Genomic DNA, 18,599 nt, shown 5'->3' on the forward strand with positions numbered 1-18,599 from the left:
TCGTTCTTCTCTTTCGAATCCACTCTTTTTCTTTTCATGAGTCGCGCCGAGTAGGAATGATCGACGTCGCATGATAGAATTTAATTACCGCGACACGATATTCGACTTGGAAGATGACCAAATAGGCAGTCTGATAGCCATCGCTTCGTGTTTCGTAACCGAACAGTTAAAATAGGGAAACGGGAACGAAGAGTCATTTGCTGTGTGTAACACAATTCAAAAATTCCAAAAGATGCATACATTAGTTTACTATATTTTTCCTGTCACTCGAGAGATCTATACTCGAAAATATTCACTCGTCACAGCTCGTGACTCTTCAAACTATATCCTTTAAGCGTCTGGGCTAGGTTGCGATCGATTTCGCGAGCGATTGATATACAAGCGGGAAATGTCACGATCGTCCCGAGGGAGAGTCACTCTGTAGAAAAAAGAGCTAGGAATAAGAGAAGGAAAGGGAGATAGATGGAGAATAAGAGAGACAGTCTTTCCGGCTGGTTCTCGCCTCCTGGAGAAGAGAACGGAGAGAGAGAGAGAGAGAGAGAAAAGCGGTGGACCGCCTTGTTGTAATTTCAGGCGAGCCTGAGCCTACCCGGCTCACCGTTCAATCTGCGGCGCAGCAGCCGTGGCAGCCACCAGTTTACAATACGCAACGGTCGCGGCCGATGCTTCGTCCCGCCCGGCGGCGACCGGAAGCCTCTCGTGCTGTCAACGTACCTGGACGCCCAGGAGCATCTACCCTACGCCGACGACTCGAACGCGGTCACGCCTATGTCCGAGGAGAACGGGACGATCGTGGTGCCGATGTACTACGCGAATCTCGGCTCGCGTCACTCGTCGTACACGTCCCACGCATCGCGGCTCTCCTACACGTCCCACGGCGACCTGGCGTTCCCCGGGATCCGCGGCATCGACAGCATCGGCAAGCAGCTCACCAAGCAGGAGCAGATCCTCAGGAATCGCACCAACAAGCAGACGACGCCTGCCAACGGCCACGTCACGGACAGCAATCAGAAGTCCTATCACTTCGTAAGTGGTCCTTTAGTTATTGCTTGCATTCCATTTACTTATTTATTTAAAATGGAAAGCAAGCTATTATATACTGCCGAATATATCATGAAGAATCGATGGATAATTTGAAATCGTTTTTTTGCGAATTTTTTTTTTTTAGGAAACCGATCTGGAAGATCCCATGGGCAAGACCAAGCAACAAGACAATCCGTTTATCGAGCCGTCTCAGCAGCACACCGTGGTCGACATGAAGGGTGAGATCGACGCGTCGATTGTTAAATAACACTGTTCAACAACAAAAAGATTCACCAGAACGAGACTAGTTTCTTGTAGTTTTTTGAACGCTGAATACGAATCGTCACTATTTTGAGAAATTTTTAATTATAATATGACAAAATTCTTGAAAAGCTCTTTTTGCAACTTTAATTAAAAATTTCTCAAAATTGTGACATGATGGAACGATTTGGATTTGTACTCAGCATCCAAAAAACTATAAAAAAAACCTAGTCTCGTTCTAGTGTTTAAAAAGGCATTTTTTTGTTGAACAGTGTAATTAACGAGCATCTCTCGAGCACTTGAAACTTACTTTGCCATTCTTTCGCAGACGTGATGGTGTTGAACGACATCATCGAGCAGGCCGCGGGCCGCCAGAGTCAAACGCCGGAACAAGGAGGTAATTTCCTCTCTGTCCGCATTTCCTTCGCCAAGAAGGCATCTCAGAGAAAATATATGGTTTTTTTCTTCTTTTTTTTGTACAATTTCTTTTCCGTTTATTACCCCGTCGCAAATGTGTATATCCTGTTTATCGTGCGATAAGCATCCCCGCCGCTCGATGTACATTATACATGGTTTTAAAATTCTCCCGTCACACTATTAATACTCCCTTGCGTCGGTATTTACTTTGCTGAATATATATACCTGAATATCCTCCCCCTCGCGCGCGCTTTGTACATAGTGTGACAACAGACCGAACAAGTTTCAGAGCTTTAATGTTCCAACCCAGCCGACGCCGCAGCCGTAAGATCGCACGCGTGTTTCCTTCGATTTTCGTTTATTCGATTGAGCATGGTGTGTAAATTGACGCTATATACACATATATGTATAATACATATGTATACAATGAATCGATATAACACATATCGTCAGAAAATTTGATATCGAGTATATTTGAGTATGATGAATAATGGTAAAAAACGAAACGCAGGGTATATTGTGCCTCTTCTGAGCAACGTGATGCGACGAGAAAGAGTCACGAATTTGCGGGCCTCGATGGGCCTTCGAGGGCGGTTTGTGAGAGTAATTTTTTTGGGGAAACAGAGTTTGCTCGTTTCCTGCGACATGACACAGATTACCACCTTCGCCGCAGCTGCACGATCCTGGTCGCTTCATGCTTCTTTCGGATTATCTCAATCGTCGATACTGGCCGTAAATCATTCACGCGACAATTTCCGAAAAATATATTTACCTTCAAGATACTTTTTTTTTGCTATAAATATATTCATATATATGGTCTGTATTTTTATTTTTTTACAAATATATTCATATTTATCAAAAAAATATGAATACAAAATAATGTTGATTTGTAAATTTGGATTGTAAAATTTGCTTTATAATTTTAAAGAGGAACAACATTTATTTCATATGTCCTCGATATATTTTTTCCTTCTTATACTTCATCGATGATTGAGAGATCTTGTTTATCTTTTATTTCCGATACGAAACTGCAGCGATTTTGGTTAATCTTTCAATATTTTGCACGTCCATCGCCGCGTTGCGGTGCACTGTTTGTTTCCCGAGTGCACAATACAATGAGAAAATCTATTTCGAAAAAAAAAAAAAAAAGAAAAAACGGAGGTATCACAACGCGTTATTATCTGTCGCGAAAAATATTCGGTCATCCGAGATTCAAGTTTTTTGCACGCAAAGCAGTAAATCGCACTTTCGCTTTATTGCGTCCGCGAATTTCGTCGACACAGCTATTCGCGAAAACAGTATTTTTCTGAAGACTCCACGCCGACTTGCCGCTTGATTTAAAAGATACACAGTGTGTAACTGCGTTTGTTAACTGCATTTAATTGTCAAATGTTTGAGTTACAAAGGATTCCACGTGGTTACGTTTATTCTTGGTTGTCATTAATCGCTTAATTGCAACAACGCATAAAATTTAATCCTTTCGCCGCAGAAACACATTTCTCTCAAAAATCAGATAGTAAGCAAGATTTGTGTTTTCTTAATTGTCATTGTTCAATCATCATAAATTTTTTACTTAATTTAATTTTGGGAGAAGAGTTATAATAAATGGCGAAAGTATTAAAATATCTCAATTATTTAAAACGTTGTAATAATTAAATTCTCGAATGCGCTATAATGTTATATTATTTGTTGCCTTGCACATCATTCGCGCCGTGCACGATGATGTTTTTGTTTAAAAAAATGATTAATAACATCGATGTGTGAATTTTTATGTTTATACAAAAGAGAGAATTATAACATTTTTTTAAGGATGTATTTTATACCTCAAGATATTTTAAATATAGCGCATTTTATGTATCCAGATTTTTTTATATTACATGGTTTTTTTCACATCGACTGAGTGTGTGTGTGTGTATGCTTTTTTAATTTTGCCACGCTTTCTGCTTGACTGCCTGCTTGTAAATATAATCTGTGATCTCGAAGAATGAGAGCCTGACCAAAGAAAAACCTCTTTCCCCAAAAAGAGTGGTGCCAGACAAAATTACTAACGCGCGTTACAGTTTCGACCTATTACTTTCCGACAGACGACGATGAAGAAGGGCCTACGTTCAAGGACAAGTTATTGGCCGGAATGTTCCGTTGTATCGACATCTTTTGCGTCTGGGACTGCTGCTGGCTCTGGCTCGAGTTTCAAAAATACGTGTCCTTGTTGGTCTTTGATCCATTTGTAGAGCTCTTCATCACGCTCTGCATCGTCGTTAATACGCTCTTCATGGCGTTGGACCATCACGATATGGACAAAGATATGGAAAGAGTTCTCAAATCTGGCAATTACGTGAGTGTTGCCAGTGTTTTAATATTCTTTGCATTCGGATATTGTATGAATAGATATACGTAAAGAAATATTGGTCAAAACTTGTAAAACGTTAAAAAATTTCGAGATTTTTTTCGAGATTTTCAACAATTGTCGAAGCAATTTGAATCTCTGCGTGATTGAATTAAAGACATTTAATAAGATTGAAAAGTTCAAATGTTTAATCTATTTTAATTGAAATTCCAGTTCTTCACTGCAACATTCGGTATCGAAGCGTTTCTGAAGCTAGTAGCGATGAGTCCGAAATATTACTTTCAAGAAGGCTGGAATATTTTTGACTTTATCATCGTCGCTCTTTCGCTTCTGGAATTGGGTTTAGAAGGTGTGCAAGGACTGTCGGTATTACGATCATTCAGATTGGTGAGTATCATATATAATATATACATATATATATCTCATTTCGTATTTTATAATTTTTGATATAATTTACAATTTCATTAATCGATGAGTAATATTTCACGAATGAAATAAACCGAAAAAATGAATGATTCTTTTCAGCTAAGAGTGTTTAAACTGGCTAAATCGTGGCCTACGTTGAATCTGCTGATCTCCATCATGGGCAGAACGGTGGGCGCGCTGGGTAATTTGACGTTCGTGTTGTGCATCATTATCTTCATCTTCGCCGTGATGGGTATGCAGCTTTTCGGCAAGAATTACGTCGACAACGTCGACCGCTTCCCGGACGGCGACTTGCCCAGATGGAACTTCACCGATTTCATGCACTCTTTTATGATCGTTTTCCGGGTGTTGTGCGGAGAGTGGATCGAATCCATGTGGGATTGCATGCTGGTCGGTGATGTCTCTTGCATACCATTCTTCTTAGCCACCGTCGTCATCGGTAACTTGGTCGTAAGTATAAATGCAAAATCTTTCTCTCTCTCCTTGACAGTACAAGTTTCAAAGTCGATATAAAATATTTCTCATTTTATGCAAGAGAATAAAAATCTTGTCGGATAATTTGATACGCTTGTCAATATTGTCGATGCAAAAATCAACGCTCAATTCAATTGTCAATTCGCCGAATTGATCGAATCATCGATAAACGGAATGTTACTTTTTCCACGGAACAGGTCCTGAACCTCTTCTTAGCTCTGTTGCTCAGCAACTTCGGCTCGTCAAATCTGTCAGCCCCGACTGCGGACAACGACACGAACAAGATCGCGGAGGCGATCGATCGCATAGCACGTTTCATTAAGTGGATCAAGCGAAATATTCTTGGTTTTGCTAAAATGTTGCGAGCCAAATTCACCAATCAGATATCCGATCAGGCGCCAGGTGAGGGACCGTCCAACAGTTGGAAAGAAGGTTTATATCCAATCAGATCGCTTGCTGTGTGCGCTGTGTAGTTTCGTGGCACTGTCTTTCAGTTTTTGCTTTACACTTCTTCTACACATTTAACTGGTGCCAGTCGGCGATCAATTATTAATAGAACGCGATAATAATCTATGATCTATAATCTAGAGAGAGATTCGAAGCGAGATTCAATATTTTTTCTGCTCTCAGAATTAAAAATTGAATACATTATTTAATATTAAGATTTACTTTAAGCGTTTCATGCATTTCTATCGACTTATTAATTTTATAATGATATTAGAATAAAGCATATGTATATATACGTCGGCTGGCATATTTGATTTATTACGCAGACTCTTTCAATTTTACTTGGTTTGCTATTCTGCTCCGTTAAAATCGACGTATTGCATTGTAATAAAATTTACAATGCAATGCAGACTTACGATCTGATACGAATAACAATTGTTTCAACTGTATTTTTTTTTCGGCTCGGGATCAGCCGAGTTTTGTCATCTTATATATTTCATAGCTTTCGGAAACAACGAAAAGAGAGACTAATAGTTCGATGTTTAATACATCCTGGTGGGATTAATTGCGAATTAAGTTTTGTTTCGCTGATTAGCCGCCTGGCAGTTATACGTTGCTATGCATCCTATTTTGGGAACGCATTTTACTACGTAATTTCAGTGAATGAAGTTGTCAACGATGAAGTTGGTCGTCTCTTCAGCGGGATTTATCATTAAGCAGAACATTTAGTCATATAATTCAGTTTATATAAGAACTTGCGTGATGCGTGCCGCATTTCTATCAACGAGTATAAATTGTCTCAATTAGAAAAGAATTCTTGGCAAGAACGGATACGCTGGCACAGAATGCTATGAGTTTCTAAAGATATGTGTATGTATATTCTCTTTATCTAAAGGTCAACAGATTGAATTAAGTATAGTTTTATCAAATATCATATATTTTAAAAATTATTATGCTTTCATGATGATCCATTAGAGAAAATTACATTTCTTTAATTAAATTTACTTAACAGTTTGCATTAGCAAAATTCATATTGATTTTGCGGTTCGTTTATTTATCGAAAATGCTAGAAATTATTAGAGATTTTTCACAAATATTATACATGTCAATGCAGCAAGTATCACACAGGTAAAATAATCTACGATGTGAATTGAGATCCGCATCGTTTCCAAAGTCATCGACGTCACTGAATCTAAATGATACTGTACACGATTGCATGCAAACAATATCATCACAAATCCTGATTCCTCGATCCGACGTATTTGGGGATCGCGACGGAAAACAATATACGCCTATACGTGTATGTGAGAAAAGAACATGTATATATACATATATATATATATATATATATATATATATATATATCTGTCTTACAGGACATATTATATTACATATATAAATAAAAATTTTCTTCCCATATATACATATATATATATGGGAAAAAAATTTTTATTTATATAATTTTCAGCGCGTTCCGATTTGTTTTCCGATACGAATCTCCTTTTATAAGAGCGGGTTAGAGATTTTGTATAACTGTGCAGATGGGATTGATCGCGATGGGGACCTAGATCTTGCAGATGGCGAGTTGGACGCATACAGAGACAAGAAGAGCGCCAAAGAGCTTAACCAGCTTGAAGTTGCCATTGGCGACGGGATGGAGTTTACCATTCATGGTAAGCGTATCGAAAACCAACAAAAGCAAAATCTCCTATGATAATAATAATAATAATCCTCTTGTCTTCTATAATCAACAGAGAGCTTGATGTGTTAAAGTGAATATAATTTGATTTTATCAACTTTTTTGTGCATCTCTTAGCGGTTTGCTGAAAGAATTATTGCAGAAACTCTGCTCTGTAATGAGTATATAAATTTCTCTTATAATGTAGAAATTAAAAGAAGAACGTTATGCAAATTTTCTGTTTGCTTTAAAAATCTGAAGAAACATTGACGCGTACATATATTTTTTTAATACATAGTTCCTATTATGAAATTTTATATTTCGCAAAATGGAAGATGTCATTGCAGCGTTATTAATGTACCGAATCTGTTTTTCTTCCTAAAGGAGATTTGAAGAACAAGCTGAAGAGGGGCAAGCTGTGCATGAACAATACGAAGGTTATCGGGAATTCAATAAATCACCACGATTATAGGCTCGACAACGATTACATTAATCAAAACGAGGATGATACCATCAGGTCGGCAAACTTTTTCCTAAATTATTCATCTGTAGTAACTGTCAAGAGCGTTCCTTATTCCTTTGTCTCTTCAACAGTAATAAATCATATGGCAGTCACAAAAACCGGGCATTTAAGGACGAAAGTCACAAAGGCAGTATGGACTCGTTAAACGGCGAGGAAAAGAAAGACGCGAGCAAAGAAGATCTGGAGCAGGAAGAAGGTAGTTTTAATTTAATTTGGAGATTTACATAACTTTGTGAAAATTCTGGAAAAAAAATTGGAAAAATTCGAACGGCAATCGCGAAAGAAACTTTTATTATGAACTTTTTCAAGAATTAAAAAAAATGTGTAAAATTCAGATTTAGAAGACGAGGGCGAAGAAGGGGACGAGCTGGACGTCGAGATTATACACGCGGATGAAGATCCTATTCAAGCGAATTATCCTTCCGACTGCTGCCCAGAAAACTGCTACAAGAAATTTCCATTCCTAGCCGGTGATGACGACGCTCCGTTTTGGCAGGGTTGGGCAAACCTGCGATTAAAGACCTTCCGGTTGATCGAGAACAAGTATTTCGAGACTGCCGTCATCACCATGATCCTTCTGAGTAGCTTGGCCTTGGTAAAATTCGTCGTCTTATTTTTGGTCTACTTTATCAATCAAAAATTTACCTGGAAAGTCAATTAATCGAACAATTTGCAGGCTTTGGAGGACGTTCATCTTCAACAACGACCTGTCTTACAGGACATATTATATTACATGGACCGAATATTCACTGTGATCTTCTTTCTCGAGATGTTGATCAAGTGGCTGGCTCTAGGATTTAGGAAATACTTCACGAACGCCTGGTGCTGGCTCGACTTCATCATCGTCATGGTAAGTCACTTGTTTCTCTCTTCAACATCGCAATTGAATGAAATGAGAAATGTTTGATTTTGTACAACGTGTGCAATTGATGCCGCTCGGGAGGCTTGATTTAATATCCGTAAAGGATTTTCTTAATAAAGATTTAGACGTATAAAACGAAGATCTCGACACTTATAAAAGCTCAATTGCACACTTGACAAATAATTTACGAGAGGAATCTTGTCGTTGTCTCGAATGGCTTCGTACATTTCTATCATATTATATCTCTACATCGTATATGGTACGATGTTCACGTCATTTCGGATAATCGTAAATTACGATATATAGTAGCAATCTCATTAAGTTAACGGCAGTCAGGAATCTCGGTCGCGTGTAATCGTGAAAGTAAATCGAAGTCATTCGCGATACGAGGTCGCAGAAAAATATCGTTCGTCCGTGCTTCGATAAAGAGAGAACTTAGATATCGATAAGTCAAGATTAAATAACATATATATTTTGCGACAGATATAAATAATTGAATATTCTATAGATATAAAAATCGCAGAGTGTCGGCGCACGGATAAATCTATAATTCCATTCTTTATTTTATCTATCCCCCTTTTTTTTCTTTCTTCCCCTTCTTTCATCCCTCTTGATCAACTAACGCCGATGAAGCGGTGGGAGCCGAGCGTGGAAGCTTCCGAGGTGGATTTCTCTTAATCTCTCGATCGTCATTAAGTATATTATTGTAAGGACTAACGCAAATTATTTCCCGTCTGATGAATGTTTGATGAAACTAGCTATCACTGATCAACTTGGGCGCAATCTGGGCCGGCGCAGCCGACATCCCGGCCTTCCGTTCCATGAGAACACTGAGGGCCTTGAGACCTTTACGAGCAGTCTCACGGTGGGAGGGCATGAGAGTAAGTCATCGGTCGACGAGGACTTGAAAAGCGAAAGAATTAAAGCAAAAGAAATTCAGCCTGTTATCGCAACGACGTTTGATGGATCGTACGGAACTAACGGATCGATCGTTATATCACGATGGCACGTTTCATTTGTCCGAGCCGGGCGGAGCTCCGATTGACGAGGGACTGCCGGTTTTGCATGGATTGTTCCTTTTTCTCTAACTGTCTCTCTCTTTCTCTTTCTCTCTCTCTCTCTCTCTCTTTCTCTCTTTCTTCCTAAGTAGTCGTGACAGTGTCGTGACGATAAATCGATTGCGAGCCAAGAATACTCAAAGTCGTTTTACAGGATCGAGGATTTAAGCTTTGACTAATATTTCTCTCTCGATGACAATAGAACCTTATTTTATTTTTTGTTTCATTAAAAATTGATCAGTCGTCTATTTTTTTTTTTTTTTTGAAATTTATGTAAAATATATTCAGCTCTTTTTCTCTCCCGTCTTCTCTCTCCTCTTTAGTTTCTTTCTATTCGCGTAAAAGTGTTTGTTTGGTGGTATCGAGAAAGAATGATGTATATTATCGTTCTGAATATAACACAGTCAAGGCGGAGATCGTCGGATCCTTTAGAACGAGCTGGATTGATTCCCGGCTCGATTCCGATCGATTGCGAGTAATGAAATGATCTCGATGGAGCACGCTATCGATCCGTTGGACGCGGTACGAAGCTTCGGCTTTTAAAATATTCGTTGTGATTAATGGGAACGAGGTGAAAAATCGGGAATAAATAGGGGAAACGAATATAGCTACGGCGGGTGTAGCTTGTGCATTACGGTGTACTATGGTGTGCTTACCGGATGTGCAGAGATACACTGGCGTCTCTACTTGGTGTCTGCACTGATACTGGAGTCATTGTCGTACTAGCTAAAGTCGCCTATGTACGCCTTTTTTCTAAGAGTCTCTTGGTACCAGTGATCGTTGTGCAAAATATACCAGTATATCTATATATAATATATATGTATATGTATATATATTATATATATATGCTTTTTGTGTAGTGTAAAAACTTCCTCGTATGTATGTGCGTATGGATGCCACGTGCGTCAACGCGCGCGATATGTAATATGTTTATCTCAAAAGACATGTAATATTTTTCTTAGATACATATCGCGACGCTCCGATGCGAGTAACGTGCCTAAAATTTTGCGCGACTCTCCTTTAATATAAATAATTGAGAGATGAGAGCGAATGTGTATATCTATCAATTTCTGGCTCGTAATTTTGCGTAATTGAACGCAATGACTTTTCACGCTGAATTAAAACGAGGGACTCGCATGGTGCGACGTGATCGCAAGTATGACAACCTTTTCGTCTGTTTCAGGATGCAGCCGATAGTACTTGCTCGTAACGATAATCCCTACCGAGCTGTTTGTCGTTCTATCTCTTTTTCTGTCTTTGATTGTGTGTGTGTGTCTATATATATATAAATAATGTATGTGTATATAAAGGCATATGTATTTTTCCATGTACAATATATATGCACATACACACAGTCATGTATATCTCCTGATAATTGTTAAATGCTATATGTGCCGTACCTGAAATCTCTTTATATGCCTCTATCTCCCCTCTTTATACATATATATATATTTATATTTGTCGTATCATATTGAAACGTAGATTTATTCTGTAAGTACCGTTACGTTCTTCTCTTATTTTCGTAAATATCAATACCAGTTTCTCATTTATGATATTCGCGTGTAAAACGCATAAAAATATCTCTGCGCGAAATGTGATTTATTTTCTAAAAGCGTTTAAAATCTGTGTACCTATGTATTTCGAAGTAATTTAAATATTATTGTCAATAGTGACATTTTTTGTTACCGATATAATTTTTTCTACATTGTGCACATTTAAATACTATGAATTAAAAAAAAATCTCCAATTTTTTCTATGAACCCTCAAAAGTGGCGGTACTTATGGCAGAGTGATATAATAATGTACATACGAGTATATATATATATACATACATATATATATATATATATTTCTATATATATAGATATAGAAAATGTCGGTTCTTAACATATCGACAGCCCTTTCCCCCGAATTTTTCGTCTTTGTACAGATGTCCAAATGTCTCGATCCGTCGAGGAGTCGAAGAAACGCCAGTACAACGTCGATCTCGGCCGTCTGTCTCTGTTTGACTTTTTTCCACCTTCTTTCCCGTCTCCCATCTCCCTATTTATCCATACAGGACGTTTTCTTCATCGAAAAATTGATGAAATCTCCTATCCCTCTTATCCACCCGTCTGTCTACCTCTCGCTGTGATTCGCTCTCGTTTCTCGCTCGCAGGTATCGCTCATTAACTTCGTAGCGTCGCTCTGTGGCGCTGGCGGGATTCAAGCCTTCAAAACAATGCGGACCCTAAGGGCCCTAAGGCCGCTAAGGGCGATGTCTAGAATGCAGGGGATGCGGGTATGTAACCCACCGTCTCAGCAGACCTTGTCACTCGCTATCTACGTCTGCCCCGTTTGATGACGGCAGAGTCGAAACCTCCTCCTTTCTTCCCTTTCGACGGCACTCTACATTTCCGTCTACGTTCACTTCCGGTACCAGTTTTGGAGCAAAAAACAATGTACTCCGTCATTTAATTATGTTAATCCCGCGAATACGTCGGGAGAATGTAACGGTATCGAAAGAGTGTTCAAATATTTTTTTCATACGAATATCTACTTGTGATCTAATTAATTGTAAATAACTAGTATAAAATCTCATTATACGAGAATTATATGTAGATGTAAAAATAATCGCGTGATCTCTAAAAGACAATATTAGAGTTTCTAAAAGACAATTAATGTTGACTTATGACTGAATGAATCTTATTTAGAATTGTGATACGGAAGATTTAAAATACATATCTGAAATGAAAATTTTTTCATAATTGTTTTCTGATGTTATTGTAGAAAATTTTAACCAACAAAAAAATTTACTGTAACTTTGTATTTCTGAAAGATACAGAAAAGAATTCGCTATTCAAAGCAATGTGAAATTTTCGTCTCTGTGTGTGCCACACATCATTAAACCTGTTATTGATTTATATTTACAGTCTTTTATAAATCATTGTTAGATTATATTTTTATTTCTGTTATTTTCAATTCTTTTCATTTTATATCGCAAGCGCAATATCGATACGTGTATTTTATTTGATTAAATTCTCGCAAGTGGCTGGGAACAATGGTTCTCAGATTGAACTTGAAGGCCATCATCGTTTCCCTTCTTTTACACGAGAAATTCGATGGACAGACCGACCGACCACGTTCATCAAGAGCCTGCATTATTGTTAATTATCGTTTTAATAATTGGAAATCATAATTATATCTTCGCTATTAGCTTTGTATTTCTTAATCAGAAATGTTTAATTTGATACGATGAGATACTTGAATTCTTCAAGTAACTGTCATTATATTTAATTCTGATTTTATTTCTCAATGTTTTTTTTATAAGAAATGTTCTTTATACTTTTTTCATAGAATCGATATTTTTGGAAATTGTTTATATATAAGTTATTGTAAATGTGGTGACATCCATTAAGAATCTTTATGGAATGTTAGCATTTATATATAAAAAATGATTTCATATTTTAATATAAAAATTCAGGAACTTTGATGTATGACGATGTCGACTCTTGAAAAATCGCGATGTCGGTGCTGTAATATCGAAAACTCGATGTTACATTTTTTCCTCCTGTTGCACGTGAATATGCTAAAATAGAGGCAGTCGCGCGAATGCACAGCAGAGCTTAGAAATGCGAATACGCGAAGCAGAGCAGCGCGTAGATGATTCGTCCACGAAATCGATCGATACACTCACGAAAACACGCACCAATACATAAGGACACGCGCTTTTTATCTCATATATACATTGCCTTTTTTGATATACGTGTTGCGTCGTCACATCTTCGTAATAAAAAAAAAAGAAAAAAAAAAGAAAAATGCTTTTCCGTGTAAAGTATTTACGGAAATGCATTCGAACGCGAAGATCGAGATGAAAGCATCCTGTATATACATTTTCCTCCATAAATTTTATATGATAGCGCGTCGATTTCAGAAGTTCGACGCATATAAGAAAAGAAAAACGAACATCCCTATTCATATCGCATTTTGGGATTATAATGTAACTGCCGAATTCTAAAGTTCGTTTGTCTGATTATTTATCGGACAGTTGTGCTTGCGGTCGAATATGCGATATGAGCGGTACATACAAGGATACTTTACTCGTCTTACTTTTCTCGTCTTCCTACAATATATTATACACACGACGCGACGTAGTGATAGCTCGCCCTTTTATGATCGCCATGATATATAATATATAATCACGAATATGCATATTTCCTCGCAAATACTTATACTTTTATCACTCTATACTCGCAACACAAGGTCGCTGAGACACTGGGTGTAGTAATTACTGTCATGCCCACGCCCTGACACTTAATTCTTCTAATTTTACAGTAGCTCGCTGCAAGACGCTCCTCGGGGCGCTCGACATTTTATTTCTTGCCTTTTCATTTTGCACGAGACCACACGAAGATTTTTGAATTTTTTATAGGGTTTACATATTGCTGAATTTATACATGATTTATATATATTCTCTAGGATTTTTAATTTGTAAAATTTGTGTACGCGAATCTAATTGAGAAAAGAATAACTTGCATAATTTTGTACAAGTATTTCTAGGGAATTAATATTAATTATGCGGATCGAAAATTATCTAGAATTCTCAGTTGCTCCTCTTCTTTTTCAAACGTTATATACTGAATGTCTTAAGAGAGGAGAGAGAGAGAGAGAGAGAGAGAAAAGAAGCATTGCATTTTTTGAAAAGAAAATATTACAGTTCAACTTCTTTCTGAAAAATTTTCATCCGCTGTAATTATCAGTTGCAAATATTTAATCTTTTGATATTAAATAAATTAATAATTATTTCTCACTCAGAACATTAGAAAGATAAGATTTTATTAATTAATAATATATTTATATTATATATAAGCTATATAAAATTTGACTTATTTTTTAATATTAAAATATCAAATATTACTAGGTTCCAAGGAAATAAAAATTGTACAAATGAGAAAGCGTTACGTATACATTGACATTTTTTCTGGGATATTCTGTATATACATAAACTGCTTGATCGTAGTATCTGTAATTGAATTGCTTAATAAACGTGAAATGCTTGCTCGCTTGCTTTCGTCAGCTTTTTGTTTGTGCTGCAACTTGCATTCGCTTTACATGTCGAACTTGCTTGTGACTGCTTTCTTTAATGTACCCGAATATTTATAGATATGAATTACACAATGCGCATATCAGTCACTGATCCACGATCACTCAAAATCACATTCACACTAATTCGATAAATTATTATATATTAGTTTTAATTCTTTTTACTTAAATTGCATACACATTAATAAAAAAGATAAAATAAAATTAAAAAATACGCGCAAATGTCTAAGTCAATATTTGTATGTCTAATCTAAGTCAATATATGTAATAATTTGAATATATACATGTAATTAAATAAACAAATTATTTAACGCAAAATATTTTTTCTATCGGTATGATAAGAAAGGATGATTTGTTTGATGTGTATGCAAATTGAAAATCGCAAAGTATTTCAATTGTCTCTATTTGACTTTTTATTCACTTGGTTCACACCTGCTTATAATATTCATATGTTGTGTCTTACGACACGATCAATGAAAAAGATTTTCTCAACAACGCTTGCAAAATCGAAATGTCACGCACAAAATTAAGTTATTGCACACAGAAACGCAATATATATATTATATAGATTAATTTTTTTATTATTATATTTATATATTCATATTAAATTATATAAACAAAATATATATATATATAATTTATCATATATACCTTTCTAATAAAAATTACGTTATATAACGTTTATTAATAGATATGTTTATAATCATTTATAATCTTTATATTTTACTTTTTTTTTTATAAAAGAATCAAGATTATAAATTCTTTCAAAAATAGAATCTGTGTACAAAAAAATTAATTTTCTTTATTTGAAAAAAGTTATCAATTTTGTTCTCAATTTCGTTTAAAATAAATAAATTTAATATATTTTTGGTCTCTTATTAAAATACGAGCACACATGACACGCAAATAGCGCGTGTAACAGTCGCATAGTCGAGCATAGATAAGCAGAAACGTTTAATTAAACGTCAAAGCGTGATGTCGCGTTTAATCAAACTTCGTCTCCCATAGGTAGTCGTTAATGCCTTGGTCCAAGCCATTCCATCTATCTTCAACGTGTTGCTGGTATGCCTTATTTTCTGGCTTATATTCGCTATCATGGGAGTACAACTATTTGCTGGCAAATATTACAAGGTATGTACAAATTTTACATGAAAAGAGATTAACGAATAATTCTAATCTTTTAGAATTTTTTTTGTTAAAAAAGAGGAAAAATATCTCTGTACATTATAAAATTTAATTTCGGACTTTTATGTCGCAGTGTGTCGACGCGAACAAGACGACACTCAGCTACGAGATAATACCGGATCGAAACGCCTGCTTCGCTGAGAATTACACGTGGGAGAACTCGCCAATGAATTTCGATCATGTCGGGAAAGCATATCTGTGCCTATTCCAAGTGGCGACTTTCAAAGGTTGGATCCAAATCATGAATGACGCGATCGACTCCAGGGAGGCGAGTATTTCTCATAATATAGTTTCTGCTTTTTTTTCTCTTTTTATCGATATTTCTTATATATTCTAACGCAGTTTTTTAATTTCTTGCAGGTCGGCAAACAGCCGATTCGTGAAACGAACATTTACATGTATCTCTACTTCGTGTTTTTCATTATATTTGGATCGTTTTTTACCCTCAACCTGTTCATTGGAGTTATCATCGACAACTTTAACGAGCAAAAGAAAAAGGCTGGCGGCTCCCTCGAGATGTTCATGACGGAAGATCAGAAGAAATATTACAATGCCATGAAAAAAATGGGCAATAAGAAGCCTCTGAAAGCCATTCCTCGACCGAGAGTGAGTTATATAAATAATATAGACATACATACTCTTGAACGCGCCATGTTATTTGATCATTTAAAGAGAGGTGTTTGACTTTAATTCACGAATAAATACAATAAGATATTTTTATTTACTCTTAAATAGAGCACGATTAATGCATAATTATCGATATAATATTTCTTTCGACTTTTACAGTGGCGACCGCAGGCGATAGTGTTTGAAATAGTGACGGACAAAAAGTTCGATATGATAATCATGCTGTTCATCGGGCTGAACATGCTCACGATGACGTTGGACCATTATCAACAAAGCGAGACGTTCAGCACAGTTCTGGACTATCTCAACATGATATTCATTGTGATATTCTCCAGCGAGTGTCTCATGAAGATCTTCGCTCTGCGCTACCACTACTTCAAGGAGCCATGGAACCTCTTTGATTTTGTTGTTGTTATATTGTCAATATTAGGTAATGTAACGTAATGGTTGCTACAGTCGTATGACCCGAGCGAAACGAAAGCGAAATGTGCAAAAAAACGGCCTGCTAGCTTCCTTTCTTCTCGATTACACGGAATTACTCTGATGATCTCGTTTATCTCTTTGCCTTTAGTACATACTAGCGTAGTGTTCTGTCTCACGTGCGACAACAGATCTCGGCATGCCATGCTACTCTTCCGCTTTTTTTTTTTCATGCACGCAGAATCTCTTCTCGATCAAGTGGACAGGCCTAACGTTTCGCTCGTGTCTCAACGACTGATGGATATCATTACGTTACGTAGCCTTACATTGATGTTGACTTTATACCTTGCCAAATACCCCATGACCCTACGTGTCCTACACCAAATGTGGTTGATACTCCGAATTGTCGAGTTGCCGAGCTCAGCATTATTTTGTGTCTCAAATAAATTAGGATGAAAATAATGATTTTTGTCAATCAATGATAGTGTATATGGAATTTATTATTTCGTTAAATTATTTAAAGTTACGCAGAATGCACGATTCTACGACTTTTACAAATTTTACAGAATATAATATTTCAAAAAAATTTTTTAGGAAGATATAAAATATTTAATATCAGCGAGTATTTTTTAAAAATAAAAAAATAAAGAAAAAACTATCACGATTTAACGCTTTTGCACGGCAATTCGGCACGTTAATCAATGTTGCAACAATTTTAAATCGAAGTCTCGGGTAAGATCGGGTCTGTATAAAGTAGGTTTTAGAATATAATTTATTACTTCTTTTTAGTTTTCAATTATAGTTTTCGATTGCGTCTCTACATTCTCTCGAATGATATAGTATAGTAAAAATAATTTTTCATACATTCAAAATTATCTCTTTATAAAGCACTGCATAATTTCGAATTTAAGCTACGACATATAGCTTCCATATGTTCAATTAGTCTGAACATACGCTTTCTATGATTTTGTGATAATTTTCGAGCGTGAATTTTTAAGGACATAGCATCCGAGTCTCCTAGGACACGCATGCAATTTCTCTAACAATTAAAATTTTTCCATTTTGTACACTTGTAATGCACATATTTTCTTAGAAACGAGAACCGTCTAATATGAATGTTTATCTCGCGTATATTTATGTATATTTTTTTATCGAAAGGAAACGTACGAGTTTTTAAATTTCTCTTCCACATATAGTTTGCAAGAAGAATTTTTCTAGAAACTTACACTTGAAATATCTCTCTAGAAATCGCGCACCTTATTCTCCTAGTTACACGATAATTAGACAATCCAAACGCATGATCCCGACGATGCACGAGATTTCTATAAAATTATATATACGAATGAATTCTATGATTTATGCACCGTGATGATATCACCGCACCCCGGCTTCTCTCCTCGATGTTAATGCAAATAAGTCTCGGACTCGCTAAAGTGTGGATTCTTTCTCGACAGGTCTGGTGCTCAGCGACATTATTGAAAAATATTTCGTATCGCCGACTTTGCTTCGCGTAGTGAGAGTGGCGAAGGTCGGTCGTGTGCTTCGACTCGTGAAAGGTGCCAAGGGTATTCGAACTCTTCTCTTCGCCCTGGCGATGTCGTTGCCGGCCCTCTTTAATATTTGCCTACTGCTGTTTTTGGTGATGTTTATCTTCGCGATATTCGGAATGTCTTTCTTCATGCACGTCAAAGACAAGAGCGGACTCGACGACGTGTATAATTTCAAGACGTTTGGACAGTCCATGATACTGCTATTTCAGGTGAGATCTT

General features: G+C 36.6%; 2 protein-coding genes across 20 annotated transcripts in view; one reads left to right on the forward strand and one right to left on the reverse strand.

Annotated features, from left to right (window-relative positions):
* The window catches only part of LOC114945365 (uncharacterized), a 99,007-nt gene that overhangs the window by 57,445 nt on the left and 22,963 nt on the right, over positions 1-18,599 (reverse strand). The window lies entirely within an intron of this gene.
* para (sodium voltage-gated channel paralytic) overlaps positions 1-18,599 on the forward strand; it is a 49,344-nt gene that overhangs the window by 17,537 nt on the left and 13,208 nt on the right. For 4 of the 18 annotated variants that reach the window (XM_085481920.1, XM_085481926.1, XM_029321530.2 and 1 more), the window contains 18 exons: positions 574-1,026; positions 1,169-1,262; positions 1,613-1,681; positions 3,762-4,036; positions 4,262-4,435; positions 4,574-4,924; positions 5,146-5,380; positions 6,937-7,068; positions 7,458-7,590; positions 7,668-7,792; positions 7,932-8,191; positions 8,273-8,446; positions 11,675-11,797; positions 15,607-15,729; positions 15,857-16,051; positions 16,144-16,389; positions 16,570-16,840; positions 18,285-18,589. In XM_085481920.1, the coding sequence (XP_085338046.1) occupies positions 574-1,026; positions 1,169-1,262; positions 1,613-1,681; positions 3,762-4,036; positions 4,262-4,435; positions 4,574-4,924; positions 5,146-5,380; positions 6,937-7,068; positions 7,458-7,590; positions 7,668-7,792; positions 7,932-8,191; positions 8,273-8,446; positions 11,675-11,797; positions 15,607-15,729; positions 15,857-16,051; positions 16,144-16,389; positions 16,570-16,840; positions 18,285-18,589 (3,738 nt within the window). Of the gene's footprint in view, positions 1-573; positions 1,027-1,168; positions 1,263-1,612; positions 1,682-3,761; positions 4,037-4,261; positions 4,436-4,573; positions 4,925-5,145; positions 5,381-6,936; positions 7,069-7,457; positions 7,591-7,667; positions 7,793-7,931; positions 8,192-8,272; positions 8,447-9,216; positions 9,340-11,674; positions 11,798-15,606; positions 15,730-15,856; positions 16,052-16,143; positions 16,390-16,569; positions 16,841-18,284; positions 18,590-18,599 lie in introns of all 18 variants that reach the window. The other 14 variants (XM_085481921.1, XM_085481930.1, XM_029321538.2 and 11 more) reach the window with 7 other exon arrangements.

This window comes from Nylanderia fulva, unplaced genomic scaffold, assembly GCF_048542155.1.
Source record: "Nylanderia fulva isolate GAGA-0341 unplaced genomic scaffold, ASM4854215v1 Scaffold2, whole genome shotgun sequence".
NCBI lineage: Eukaryota > Metazoa > Arthropoda > Insecta > Hymenoptera > Formicidae > Nylanderia > Nylanderia fulva.